Source organism: Amblyomma americanum, chromosome 2, assembly GCF_052857255.1.
Source record: "Amblyomma americanum isolate KBUSLIRL-KWMA chromosome 2, ASM5285725v1, whole genome shotgun sequence".
Lineage (NCBI taxonomy): Eukaryota > Metazoa > Arthropoda > Arachnida > Ixodida > Ixodidae > Amblyomma > Amblyomma americanum.
The window spans coordinates 214,450,983-214,466,152 of NC_135498.1; the positions used below are offsets into that span (position 1 = coordinate 214,450,983).

The 15,170-nt window shown below is 45.8% G+C and overlaps 1 protein-coding gene across 6 annotated transcripts in view; it reads right to left on the reverse strand.

Annotated features, from left to right (window-relative positions):
• Positions 1–15,170, reverse strand: part of Ns3 (nucleostemin 3) — a 249,272-nt gene that overhangs the window by 136,801 nt on the left and 97,301 nt on the right. For all 6 annotated transcript variants that reach the window (XM_077655667.1, XM_077655668.1, XM_077655672.1 and 3 more), the window contains 2 exons: positions 14,707–14,853; positions 5,502–5,586 (listed from right to left, as the gene is read on the reverse strand). In XM_077655667.1, coding sequence (XP_077511793.1) covers positions 5,502–5,586; positions 14,707–14,853 — 232 coding nt within the window. The remainder of the gene's footprint in view (positions 1–5,501; positions 5,587–14,706; positions 14,854–15,170) is intronic.

Consider the following 15,170-nt stretch of genomic DNA (forward strand, 5'->3'; position numbering starts at 1 on the left):
TCATCCACTAATCCTGACGCATGAAGAGGCTGTGAACGAATTCATCAGATTTCTTGATCTGGGCATTTATTTTTCTGCTGACCATGTGTGTTGGGCTTATGAACCGCGAGGAAACAAACCTGTCCTTCCTTTTGGTCAGCCCACTCAAAACTAGTCAGACAGGCAATTGTAAAATCTTGCTTTTGCAGTGCTCTTACGAAATCATGCGAGCATCGACTGGATTATGCGTTTTCCAGCCAGGTGACCCGGTTGAGCGGCTCTGGCTACCCGTGTTCACTCTTGTTATCGGTTGCCGAGAACATGCTCAAAGAAAGCAGGGAAGTAGTGCCGGACACCGTTGGGACTGACACAAATTGGAAGAAAAATGTGGCGGTACTACCGTACATGCACACCATCGCCCACCAGCTCAAAAAAATAGGGAAAAGAGCAGGTGTGCATGTGGTGTTTTCCGCACCAGAGAAGCTGTCGAAACTGTGCAAGAGGGTAAATTCCACCATTACTGGCAGCGATTCCTGCACTGTTAGGCACAGGCAACCTTTTGTAGAGTGCGCAAAAAACGTAGTGTACTCTATACCTTTGCCCTGCGGCCGAGCCTACGTTGGCCAAACTGGCAGATGTCTAAACGAGAGGCTCATGGAACACAGCAATAGTGTCATCGGGGCATCCCGTCATCTAGGCATACACTGCCGTGATTGCCAACAGTGTAAGGAACGTGGTCCTTTTTTGGGAAAAACAACAGTTCTTCATAAGTATGTCAGCAAAACTGCCAGGGAGATAGCAGAGGCTGGTGAGATTGCAGAAAAAAGAGATTATTGTGTCAGCACCCCTTCGGTGTTGTTAGGTGATAAAGAACGTCTGGTCTTAGGAATTTCCAACTAGGGTATCATGGTTTTTGTTCTTGTTTGCGTCCTGACTTTTAGGTTTTGGCTTTATGTTGTCTTCCTTGCACCTGTGATGATGTGTTTCCTTTGCGGGTTGGCGCTGCTACCAGTCTCACATGACTTTCCTTTTCGTTGCTGCGCATGCCCGCTGTATGCTATATGTAGTCGCTGCGCGCAGCAATAAACGTTGTTGAAGTCGGCGCTTTGTGGTGTCTCCCCTCAAGTCCGTGTTTGTCTTTGCGCTGTGAATGTAAGCAAATATTTAAATGTTTTAATAAATTCACAGCTTAACTGGGGCAACCATGTTAATTACATCTGTTCCTCTGCGTTAAAAAAATTTGGACTTTTGAAACACAAGCTCAAAGGAGCACCCAGTCACGTTAAGCTATTAGCCTATAACTCTCTTATTCGGCCCAAACTTGAATATGCGGCTATTGTGTGGGACCCGTACACCAAAAAAAGATATAGCAAAAATAGAAAACATACAAAGGAGGGCTGTACGATTCATTTACAATAAATTCAAGAGAACTAATTCCCCATCTGCTTTAATGGCTGACAATGAAATTAAACCTCTTCATATAAGATGGAAAATTGCTCGACTAATATTTCTTGATTCACTCATCCAGAGAAAGTTTGCAATTTCTTCTTCCCCTTATGTTACACCTTCCACCAACATACCCATGCCCTAACACCATATTTCGTGAAAACAAACTCGTTTAAATACTCATACTTTCCGCACACAATAAATGAGTGGAATGCACTGCCTGAAGAGATTGTCTCAAGTGAGAGTTTTGAAAGGACTCTTAGCAATGAATTTTGATGTGCAAATTGATGTGCAATGTATTTCCTTTGACATGTATCGCTCATTTGTGTCATGTGTCAAACTTTTTGTCTATGTACTAACTTTATGGCGCTTGTAAATATGCCTTGTTATCTGCCCTTCCTGTTTGGACCACATGAGGTCTGCAGTATTATGTAAATAAACTTATAAAAAATAAAAAATAAAGCACATTATTTTGGTCACTGTTTACCTGAATATATCGTGACCTCACTTGAAAGATTTTGGCGCATGTTTTCTGCAGCATCCAGGGACTCTCTCGAATTTGAAATCAATGGTACTCTAACCCATGACGAAAACGAGATCGCAACCGCATTTAATGATTGCTTTAAATCTGTTTGTACTAAAGATTATGACAATTCACCTGCTTTTGAAACATGTTTACTTCCAATACCAGACCTTGTCATCAGTGAGCAAGGCATACTGAAGATACTCCTGGAACTGGATGTAAAAAAGTCACCCGGGCGTGAACACATACCCAGCACATTCCTACATAGATGTGCGGAATGGGTAGCTGAATGCCTGTACATATTTTCCAGGTCTTTAACTGATGGGCAGATTCCAAATGACTGGAGGACGGCCAGAGGTGAACCCATTCGTAAAAACGAAAAAAAAAAACAGTTTATTTGTAACTATCGCCCTATTTCACTCACATCCACCACTTGAAAAACAATGGAACACATAATGTATGCACACATTTCTGACTTGCACGAGAAGCATCAGTTTCTTACCAATTTTCACCACGGATTCAGAAGAGTTTATTCCACATGCACCCAATTAGTCCAGACTGTACACGACTTTGCAAACTCCATCAATAACGGAAATCAAACAGATGCCATTTTCATGGAATTCACAAAAGCCTTTGACAAGGTCTCTCATAAAAAGTTGGTTTAGGACACCTCCGCAACCTCAAGGATGTCCTGTCCCAACTCCGTGATGTGGGGCTTAAGTTGAGGTTCACCAAGTGCAATTTTTTTGTCGAACAAGTTGAATACCTCGGACACATCATAAGCAAACAAGGGCTGCCTCCAAGTTTGAGCGAGGTATCTGCCATCCTTCATGCACCTGCACCCCGTCATGTCAAGGAACTACAATGTTTTTTGGGACTTGTCAACTTCTAGAGGCGTTTTCTACCAATCCTTTCTGGACGCCTCCGTCCTCTGCATTTGCTTCTCATGAACGAGAAGAAACGGGTGTGGGAAAAAGGACAACGAAACACATTCAGTGCAGCGAAGCGCAGTTAATAGCGTTCTACCCAGGGAAGCCACTGTGTCTCAGCTCTGATGGCTCTCCGTATGGGATTGGCGCAGTTTTGGCACACCGAGAATCTGATGGTCGAGAACTGCCCATTGCTTTTGCCTCCAGATGTTTGCCTCGTGCAGAGCAAAACTACAGCCAACATGACAAAGAGGCACTAGCCTTCGTATTTGGTGCTGAAAAATTCCATCAGTTCTTGTGGGGCATTTCTTTCACTGCTTATACGGATCATAAGCCATTACTGCGATTACTGAGTGATGACAAACCAGTTCCAGCGCAAGCATCACCACGACTAGTCAGGTAGTCACTGAAACTTTCTGCACGCAATTGCAAGCTTGTGTACAAGCCTGGTCTGGACATGGCTCATGCAGATGCCCTCAGTAGGTTGCTGTTGCCAGGGAACAACATCGATCCGTCTACACCTGGTGAAATGCTCATGCTTGAACAAGCATCTGTAGTGACCTGCCACTGTGGCACAAGCTATAAAAAATGATCCACTCCTGAGCCATGTAGTTCTCGCTGTCCCGCAAGGGGAAGGACTTCCAGCACAGGTCAGCACCACAGGTCAGTCATCAGCTACAGTCTCTCTCAGTGACAGTACTGACTGGCATAGGCACGGTGACCACCTGCGCCCTCAATCCCAAGAACTCTCCGAGCCAACCACTGGGCCTCCTGTGACAGAAAACACTTGCAGCCATCCAGCAACTGTGCGTGACACCGACCTTGCTGTTTCTGCAGGCTCTGAGCCATCCTTGAGCGAGACTAGTGGCACAGAAGAGACTGCTATGAACTTTCCTAAGTCAGAAGAGTGGAAAGCTGGGCTTGTTCCTAAGTCAGTGTGCAGCACGCCTCAGTTGCGAAGAAACGCTAGAAGCCGCAAAGCAGTGCAGCGCTACTCGCCATAATGCTCTCCTTGAACAAACTAATGGGGGAGGACTGTCGCAATGTTGTTTTCATATGCTAGTTTCGTTTTCATTCAGTCGTTCATGTGAAGCCACCAAGAGGCAACGCCACGATCATGCGAGAATAAAAAAGCCCCGGCATGGGCGGTGCACGTGTCGTTTGCACAGTGAAACGCGGTGTGTGTTCTTTGGAGTGTAGCTGTTGACGGCAACCGCCGAGGCAGTACGCATCTTAGCAAGGACCATCATGCTCGTTAAACAGACCTGAACGTTAAGAAATGGGACACCTGCTGGTTATGTCTACCTGGATAGTTGGCACAAGCTGCCATCCAATTTGACCGAAGCGAGTTTGGAGCAGTTAGGCACAATTTTTATTTTTATTAGGATGGCACAGTAAGGTGGAAATTTGGGCGAGTTAAACTTGACTCATGGTGAAAGGTAGCACGAAAAGAACAAGGACCAAAGGAAGAAGCAAGACACGAGCATGTCGTGTCTTGCTTCTTCCTTTGGTCCTTGTTCTTTTCGCGCTACCTTTCACCATGAATGGCACAGCTTATTTGGTATGGCGAAATTGGCACAACAGTGGAGTCAGAGATGTGCAGATGCAGAATGTGCAGATTCAGAGGCAGAATCCACATTTACGGCTCAACACTAGCCCAGCTAAGTAGGAAAGCCCACTCACTCGGCGTTCCTGTGATGGATCAGTTCCCTCTGGAAGGAACACTATGCCAAAAGCAGCAGCCAAATAATGACGCAATTGCTGATAGGACTAGCAGTTGAGGCAAGTGATCACTGCTAACGTGCCTTCCACTTATCTGTGACCTGGCTGGCTAAACAGTAAACTGAACTGCCAAGACACACGCTCTTGTGCTGTCAACGGTTCATCCGGAAAGGAAGCCACCAGCAGGAGTGAGCCAAGTGTAAGGTGCACAGTTTCAATTTCTGTTAGTGACACTGATCTGTATATGTATAAATTTTCATACACACTGAGCTCTAGGAATCACGAGGTCTCTGATTTGGCTGCGGTACTTCCGTCAGTTTGGGCGGTTCAGGTATAGCTTGGCTCTGGCTGCTTCTAAAACAAATAGTCGAGTGCAGGCCTGGTCGTCTCCTAGCCTCGGCGTTGCCACCAAATTACAGCCAGCTGCATGCTGCCAACATCAGTGGCCAGAAAATCTAGAATAACATGATGCCAGCCCCAGGAAAACGTCTCTAGACTTGACCACTTAGGTTTGCAATTGTGATGCCATGAAGTTACCCACCTCCTCCTTTCAAGAATCATCATTCCATTTAAACTATGGTAAAATTTAAACTACGGTAAAATTTTCTCCGACCTGCCATATTGCTGCACTACAGCTGAGCACTTTCAATTCTGAGAGTGCAAGTCAGCCAAATCGAAGAGACCTAAGGTGGGATCAGCACGTAATGCCTGCGGCTCAACTGAGCTTCCAGACCCCGCAGATATTTGGCAAAAGGCTTCAAAAAGTGCAACAAAGCCTCAATCACACTTCCTTTTCATGCAGTGCCATAGAACTATTTGGAATATCTGCTTAGAAATCATTTCAAGAATGCACAGGCCCAACAGTTCCCCTGTGGGGTTGATGGGCAACCAAGGCCACTCACCTCTCCTCCTCTCTTGCTCTCCAGCAGGGCAGAGAAGAAGGCTGCCTGGAGGCCAATCGAGTCCAGGTAGTTGCTCCACGCTTGCCTGCGACAGCACCACAATCAGACAAGCAGTGGTCTATCAGTCTTTTCTACTTGGCAAGGAAAACTGAACCCTATCACGGATTGATTCAGTAGAGTGGAGAGCTGGGCGAGAGTCGGTACATGATTGCAGAAAGAAAACCAGAACATAGGACGAACACACAGAATAGGAACACAGGACGACGCTGGACTATCGACTGCATTTATTTCAGAAACAATCACATCTACACCCTTCAGTATCAAACCACGATTGCGCACACGACAGATTTACAAGAAAAGGTAGATTGCAGCATCACAGACAACCATCAGGACCGCAATCATTGTGCAACACGTTACGTTAAGGAGTTCAAAAATCTAATTTCTTTATCGAATAGACTAACCGTCGTGTCACTTACACATCGATCTGCTTGTTTAACGAGACATCCATAGACATCCAGGAGCTGTACTACTCAGTGCCCCATGACCAGATGCTGCAGGCAGTGCGCGACTTAATAGAAGAATCCGGCACGGTTCAGTTCCAGGACCGCAGTGGTTGCTCAGTTGAAGGTTTTTTAGAACATTTAACGGCCTACCTGTCCTCTACAATGATTGACTTTAATGGTGGAGTGTACATCCAGAAGAAAGGAATTTGTATTGGATGTTGTGTGGCGCCAATCTTTACCCACATCTACCTGTCTAAATGTGACACCTTACTGAAAGAACAATTGGACATGAACCATGTGGCAAAGGTGTTCCGTTATGTTGACGATTTTTTAGTACTTTTGAAAGTTTTACCTAATGACAATCTGCAGGATGTGGCGGCTTGTGTTTTAGATTGTTTTATTTCGTGCTCTAGCTCACTGATGTTTACCCATGAATTCCCAGACAACAATCGCATTAGATTTTTAGACCTCGTTTTAACTTTTAATTGCAATAGACACCTTTGCTGGACCTACGCCCCACCGACCAGGAAAGTCTTACTTCCTTGCAGCTCCTGCCACTCCAAACTTACCAAAATGGCTATCGCAACCTTATGCCTCAGTACGCACTAAAGAAAAGCTACCTCCATACTGTACAAGAAAGCTTTCTGCAGCAAGAGCAAAGACTAATACAAGCAGGCTTTCCTACGCATGCTATCAAAGGTGTTTCTGAAAAGCTTCTAAAAAAAATGAAAGCCAAACCTAAGGTGATGGAAGAAAGGAAGGACAAAAGAAAGTGTGAAGTTATGCCTTACTTGCACGCACTTTCACACAACATAAAGAAGGTCGCAAGTAGGCACGGTGTCGATGTCTTCTCAGCCCCACGACAACTGGCCAATTTGTGCAGAAGAATTGACGATAAGTAAAATTTCACAGTGCACAATCAACCATGAATTCAAATACGTCACCTGTGCCACACAGATAGTGTACTGCATACCTTTATCCTGCGGGAATATGTACATTGGGTAGAGTGGCCGCTGTCTTAACACCCGGCTCAGAGAACATGAATGGTCGCTTTCCACAGATGATGGGGCAAACTTGCCTAAACATTGCAGGAAGCGCAAATGCACTCCGCTCTTGAAGAAGACTACAATTTTTGGATGCGATAAAACTAAGAGTCAGCGCGAAATTCTAGCGGCATAACATATCGTTAAACAAGCAGTTTGATGTGTAAGTGACACGACGGTTAGTCTATTCGATATAAAGAAGTTAGATTTTTTAACTCGTTAACGTAACGTGTTGCACAATGATCGCGGTCCTAATGGTTGTCTGTGATGCTGCAATCTACCTTTTCTTGTAAATCTGTCATGTGTGCGCAAGCGTGGTTTGATACTGGAGGGTATAAATGTGATAGTTTCTGAAATAAATGCAGTCGAGAGTCCAGCGTTGTCCTAGGTTCCTGTTCTGTGTCCCCGTCCTTTGCGCTGGTTTCCTTGCTGGCATGGATTGAATCCTTCCTAAGGTCGATTTGGCTGCACTTTCTGCACTAGCTCACAAAAGTGCCGTGCTAGTGCAACGCCAGTTCTTCCGGCATGAGTGCTGCCTAACACTAGTGCTCCGAGTTCAGCAGCCAAATCGAGTGGCACAGTGCAGAAACATTCGTCTGCTGCGGCCGTGTGCTGGTGTTTCTTGCGTGGTTTGACAGAGGCTTGGGATTGCGCCAGCTGTACTGCATACTGTGCATTTATTCGAAGGGGCACATCTCATGAAGTGGATATGAAATTTCATATTTCCAAAAGTGATAAATTTGACACCGCCCTTTACTTTGCATTGCGTACAGTAGCGCAAGTCAACTGTCACAGAGTCGTCAACAAGTACTTGAGGTTATTCAGACTTCCGCTCGAGACAACCTTTAAGCTTATGCGTGATTCAGAAGGCTGTCGCCGTTCTAGCCGAAAAGTGACTGCAGTTGTCCACCAATTACAGAACAAAAGAGTTGCATGATATATTGGACTTATTTGGACTCAACAACTGGCGTTCACTCTAGGCAGGCGGTAGTGGCAGAGCGACTATCATAGACTGGCTGGCAGGCGAAGGCACAGGCCGACGGCGCCCTCAAAAGCAGTCACTATACTGATGCAGATTGCTGGTCACTGGCCAAAGTCAAAAGATGAAAAGACGTTTCGGGAGCACTAAGGCTCCCTTGTTCACTATACGTGGCGGATGATGTCGACTGCAGCGAGTCATCACAAACGTTGCGATCACCCGCTAATTAAAAAAACATCTCACCATCTGCCTCTTATGCAAATGCTCCATCGTACTGCATGTAATACAGTAAAAGCTCGTTAATTCGAACTCGGTTAATTCAAACTTACGGTTAATTCAAATTGACGCCCAAGTCCCGGCACCGCCCATTGTATTTAAATGAGGGAAAGCTTCCAATAATTCAAACAAGTCGGCATCCGCTACGGTTAATTCGAACTAGGAGCACCTGGCTGACAGCGCTCCTCGTAGAAGAAGTTGACCCATAGCTAGTACAACATGCTTCAAATTTTCTAGAGATGTAAAACAATGGAAAAGAAAAAAATCCGAGTGCACAAGGCTTGCACAGCTCGCGCTCCAGTGCATGCCGTAGCAGGTTTTCACTGCCGGAGCACTTGTCCACTGATGGTTCAGCGCAAACCATTCAAGGTTTTCCTTGAGCCGTGGTTGCTGGGTCACAATCACGCGGTGAACGCAACGCGGTTCGGCAGCCGTAGTCATGCTTTTTGCTGCTGCAGCAGCGTGGAGACGCTGGAGCCCTTGAGTGAGGTTGATATAATTAAGGCTGCATGCTGTCAGCAGACGCCGCAGGGCTCACGTGCGCTGAGAGCAGCCGACAGTGACGAGTCCGACGGTAGCGACGAGCCGATGCCACTGCCAAGTGCACGTGAAGTAGCATCTGCGCTCGATGTTGCAGCATGCCACTTCTCTGTCAATGTGAACTCGGACGTTGTGCAGGAGCTTTGGGCAAGCTGCAGATGATGCTGATGGAGTCTTGGCAGAAGAAATGCAAGCAAATGCACTTCACTGATTACATTTAATTTTCACAACTCTTTCCCATAAATAAACATGTTTTGGAGCACAAATAGCGTCATATATTCCAGCAATAAAGCATGCTGCTTATGTGAATGCATTCCAGTGCTTTCTGGCGCATAACTGGCCGATCAATTTATTTCATTCACCAGTAGGACAGCATTAATTTCATCCTCAGAATCACCCACCACAAGCATGTAGTAGCGCCTAGCTTGCAATAACGAGTCTAGATGTGACTGCTTCAAGTTCTGCCCGTGCGGCGGGGCGCAATGACCGTTCATTCTAGCGCCCATTCGATAAATTCGAACAATTTTCCAATACCCTTCGAGTTCAAATTAACAAGCTTTTACTGCAATATTATTTGTACACAAAAAAGCAATGGCGCAAAGCAAAGTGCGAGATTGGACAGAAAGGTGAGAACATGTACACAGTGCGCCTGGCAGCCCATCACTTACGCACGTACACAGACACAAACATACGTGCACTGTCATTTCAGCTGTTTGGTGTGGGCACAGCGCAGATGCCACGTCTATCACAGGTATGCGGCCAGCTGAACCATGGTCTCAACGCCACTCACTAAAACAAGCATGGCCGCGGAGCCGTCTGCTACGTAGCGTGCCAAGCACCTTGCACTACTTGCACGAGAAGAGAACTCACCGAGAGGCTAGTGCAGAAGTGCAGAAGAACTATTGCAGCACAAAGTCAAATCAAGTGCCAAAGTGCAGGTGGTGCAAGCTGCACTGTCAAAGTGAGTAGGAGAGTGCTGGAGAAAGTGCAGCCAAATATAGGAGACCTCAAACAAATCGCTCACGACTCGTGCAAGCTAACAGCTGCAACTTTTCGTTAATTGCAGTAACATCTGGTGTGCCGCAGGAATCAGTTCTCGGTCCCTTAAGTTTTCTTATTAACATAAACGGTCTACCTACTACCCTTCTATGTGCAATGAAACTTTTTGCCAATGACTGTGCAGTTTATCATGTTATTAAGAATAATAACGAAGTTGCTTTGCTACGAACTGGCCTAGACGAAATCTCTAGTTGGGGGTTCTAAATGGCAAATGACCTTTAATACATCTAAATGCAAAGTGATGCGCTTCTCACGTTGCAAGACCACAAATCCTCCAGTCTATTTTATTAATAATGATCTTTAATGCCAGCTACATTGTATAAATATCTCACTTGGAATGATCATGTCGACCACATTAACATCAACACTAACTGCATGCTACTTTTACACAACTTGTTCTGTCAAACTAACACTTTATAAATATTTGGTGCGTTCTAAGCTACAGTATCAATATGGGGCCCCTGAACTGACAGCGGCAATTGAAGCAGTAGAAAACAGTTCTATTTCTTCAAGCCATAATCGTAGAGCAAGTGCATACGTTATTACCACCCCTTGAAGAGTACAGAAAGGTGTCACGGCCGAGCCTTTTCTTTAAAATGTATCACACCAACCAAGATCTAAAAAAAGCACTGTTCAGTCCACCCACCGACATTCATCACGCACTGATCATCTGCACAAGGTCAGCATCCCAATTTACTGCACTACTGCTTGCTTGGCATCCATCATTCCCCGGACATCAATGGAGTGGAACCACTTACCGGCAGATTTGCTAACTACGAACAACATTGAAGAATTCAAAAAGCAGTAACCCTGCATAGCAATAGAACTGATTGCTACTTAATATTCTTGATTGAAGCTTCATGCATTTTTCATGTATATGCGTTATTCGTAATACCATTTATACATTGTTCTTGCTAACTGTCCTGTCGTCGGTTGTATAACAGCTGCTGTTGTGACTGTTTCTAAATAACTTGAACCTTGTACAGTCTTGTCTGTCACCCTAAAACCCTTACTGCATACACTGCTTACTCTCTGAGTGAAACAGCGAGGAGGCAGTTTCGGCCACCCTCACCCTAGGATTGCTCCTAGAAGTGTACCCAGAAGGTGGGCCATGGACTGTTTCGCAGACCGGTCACATGGGGTCGAACCAGCCGGCCTGTCCGGTGACAGCATCCACACGATGCACCAGAAGAGCAGGCGACAAGGCAGGCCAAGTGATATACTACCAACAGCAAAGTTCTGTCATCCGCTTGCAGCAGCGCTCTTCTCATGGCACATTCAAGCTTCAGCATTTGGCGGCGAGGGCGAGCGGAATCTGCCGCGGCAGCAGAGATTTCCGCCTATATATCCAGCGGAAAGCTCGATCGGTTCGGGACCGATTTCTACCACGGCGAAGAAGTAGCATTCTCGCGGCCACAAACATGGACTCAATTTGTTGTTGTTACTGCCTTTTTGTATTGCATTCATCAGCCATAAAATGGGCACAGATCTTTCGCTTGGTCTCATCTTGCCTATAATAAAATGCATAAGGTATAAATTTGCTTTACTTTTTATTTAGAGTGATGATTCTGCTACTTCTAGGCTTAAGAGGAGCGTAGGAGTGTAGTACAGATGGGACAATAAGATGGGACAATAAGGAAGAGACACAAACACGAGCGTTGACTATCAACTGAAAGAAATTTTATTGCAGCGACACAATTTATATCCCAGGGTCACGCCCACAGCATAAAAACTTAAAAACTTTAAAACCAAGCAGGAAGATTCTCCGCTAACACTTCTGTTGGGCCTAGATGGTGCATGGTGATAGTACAGATGATCGATGTGCGCAAAACATTAGACAAACCACCTACACAGGAGAAAGACAAGGACTGGCACAACTGTTGCGCAACAAGGACTATTGCGCCAGTCCTTGTGTTTCTCCCGTGTACGTGGTTCGTCTAATGTTCTGCGCACATCGATCATCTGTTTCATCAAGATTCTCCACGTTCTTAGCAAACAATAAAACTAATCTCTTTGCTTTTCAAAGTGATAGAAAGTGTGCTCATGTTCTGTGTTGCTCGTCTCTTCCTTACTGTCCCATCTGTCGCACTGTTATTTTTGTGTGATGGCTGATGAAGTTCACTCGTCACTGGCAGCAGTCAAAAATAGATGACAAACAGATGGAAATAATCGAAAACGGTTTGCAAAGAAACAGCAGGCCGCTTTCGTTCATCCAGAAGATTGGCGCCACCGAAGCAGCCTGCCTCCAGAAAAAGCGGCAGTGCTGGCGCAACGAAAACGAAACGAGCCTCAATCCCATATGTTCCAGTAATCAGCGAGGCGCCTGTGCGCAATTCCCGCAAGCATGGCATCACTTCTGCACATGTCCCAATTGAGCACGATGCAGACTGAGCTTGCTGAAGTGAAGGACCAGCTCCTTCGTGGCAAGTTTCCTGGCATCCTGTACAAAATTGCCTGAGCCGACTGTTCATCACGTAAGCAAAACAAGAGATGTCACGAGACACCTGAAAGAGCAGCAGAACGACGCACATAACAAAAAAGTAACAACGAATGCATGCATGCAAAGAAAAACGACCACGAGATTAACTGGAAAGAAGCAAATACAGTGACAGCGAAAAAGAAGCCCGTCAATACCTCGAGTCACTTATCGACCAAATAATGCCTAACACACTAAACACAAACGATGGCACCCTGCATCCTATCTACGCCATATCACTAGAAACACTAATAGGTGCTATAAAACCAGGGGAGTCCAGCCGGTAGCCTCATTGTGAACAAGGAAGCCGTTGCGCTCCAGAAACGACATTTGTTTTTGACCATGCCTAGGGACCAGTGAACTTCATGAGCCATGATTCTGGATCAGGCAGCATGCCGCCAAACCATCAACTACATAAAAAAAAATTTAGTTTTGATAACAAATGTAGCGGGTGTGTATACTACACGAATGCGTCCATTGCCTCAGATTTCCGGAGTACCAAGAAAACAGCGCCATGGCACCGACTTCGAAGCGGCGAAAGACAAAAGCTGACAGTATTGGAAAATACATGTTCATTAACTACACACTCGAATCAATCAATGATCTGGTCCGATTTCCCGACAACGAAGCTTCTGCTTCAACTAAATTTTTTGCGGGTCCCGTGAATTTCATTGTAGCGGGATTCGGCTGTAGGTCGACGCCCCAACTCAATGGCCAAAAAAAGAAGTTGACTCCAAATATAAGACACATTATATAATACCCTGCAGGATGGCATGACAACACAGCTCAAAGCAATAAATACGCAAGAATACAATTGCAAAACCAGCAGCCACAGGCAAAAGGAAGCAACAGGTGATGAAATGGCACTGCTGTGTGTGGCCCAGCTGACTACTGCCAAAACGAGTTTCAGATTCTGGCACATGCCAGATGTTACCAAAGTTTGCTCTTGCAACTGTTTGTCCGGAACAGCGACTGCCACTCACACCTTTCACAGCCGCACATGGCGAAATGGCCACACCAATCTTCCCAAGCCTCTCTTGGACACACCCGCGTGCATGCTGGCTGTCTGGTGCAGCATAAGATATGCGAGTACAAGTCTTTAGAGCGAAAAGCACTAGTTCACTAGCAAAGCTGGAAAACCCTCAGCCTTTGACAGCGCACCAGCAGCGGAGGCCTTGCGCAGCTGCTTCCTCAACGTGTGCAACCGGCACCTCCCACCTGCGTGAGCGACTGCCTATAGGATACGACGATAAGATCACGCAGTGTTGTCTCATTAATCAAATTCTTAGGCAAATTCTTAACTCGCAGCAACGCCGCTCTTCAAATCCACCCACAGCACCGAAGAAAAGAGAGCGGAAGTGAACAGCCATTCCTTACACGGTTGGTGTGAGCGAAACACTGGCAAGAATCTTCAGCGACTGCGATGTTCAAATCTGCCACGTGCCTACAAACAAGCTCAGGCAGCAACTTGTGTGAGTGGAAGACAAGCTAGAGAGCACTAGATACCCCGGGGTTGTTTACAAGATTCCTCGTCAGGATTGCGACGCAGCCTACATCGGCGAAACTGGGGACTACAGGAGACGGCTTAGGGAGCATAAAAAGGACGTTGCCAAGGGGCGCACCGAGGAAAATGCCTTGGCAGACCACCAGAAGTGCACCAGTCACATTATCCCCTGGGACGCAGCCAGTATCCTTTCCAGTCATTGCATATCCAATCAACTCCGCACGCACTTAATCGGACACATGGGCCCATGCCTACAGCATACGCATGCTCATTACTGCGACCTTCACTCGAATAAACACGGCCGTTCCGTTTTTCGTTTTAATATGTGAACAAGGGACCCGTAATGGTCCCGAAACGTCATTTGTTTTTACCCTCTTGTTCTTCCTTTTCTTGGCGAGAGTTAGGTTTTTCATAATGGCATCATTTCCTCGCCAGACGTGTTTTCGTCGAACTCTGGACAAAGTGTTGCCTCAATTGCTGCCGCACATCCTACTCAGTTTAACTATGTTAAAACACTGCCACTTTTTTTTGTAAACCTGGGAAAAAATTATGCGCACAAATTATGTGAGGGTGCAAATTATACGAGTAAATATGATAAATGTTTTCAGCTTATTTTTCAACAAATTTCAGTCCGAAATAAGTATTTGCATTGTTCCTCATGCGCAGAACCATAAAAAGCAACCATTGTTCCTCATGCGCAGAACCATAAAAAGCAACCAATTACTTGAGTAAAACAAGCAAGCTTCTTGGGACATATGTGCAGTGCCAGTACTCATGAGGAATGCTTATAATAATCAAAAGGGTCGCCCCCCTACAGCTTCTCACCGCTGGGCTGGGCTGAGCAGGTCGGCCTTGTTGAGCAGCAGCAGGCTGCACTTGCGCCCTCTGCTCGTTTCAGCCACGTACCGCACCAGGTCCTGGCACAGGAACAGCAGGGGGTTCCGCGCGTCCACTATCTGCACCACCACATCACTGCCACCCACCAAGCGATCAATAAAATGCCATAAACTATTTTCATCCTCATTTCCCTAGCAAATCAATCACACAGTCAGTGATGAATTTCACGAAGCAGCCATTTTATCAGCAGAGCTCTGCACACTGTCACGGTATGCACACCAAGAGAATTTCCCCCTATTCACCTAACCATGTTATAACTATTTATAACCAGTTATAGTTTTCTAATGAGTGACCTTCAGTTAAGCAAAATCATACAAGTAGTTGGTGCACTGCAAGTCAGCAAAGCCTCAGGGCTGGACGCGATCCCTGTAAAAATATTTAAGGACAATATT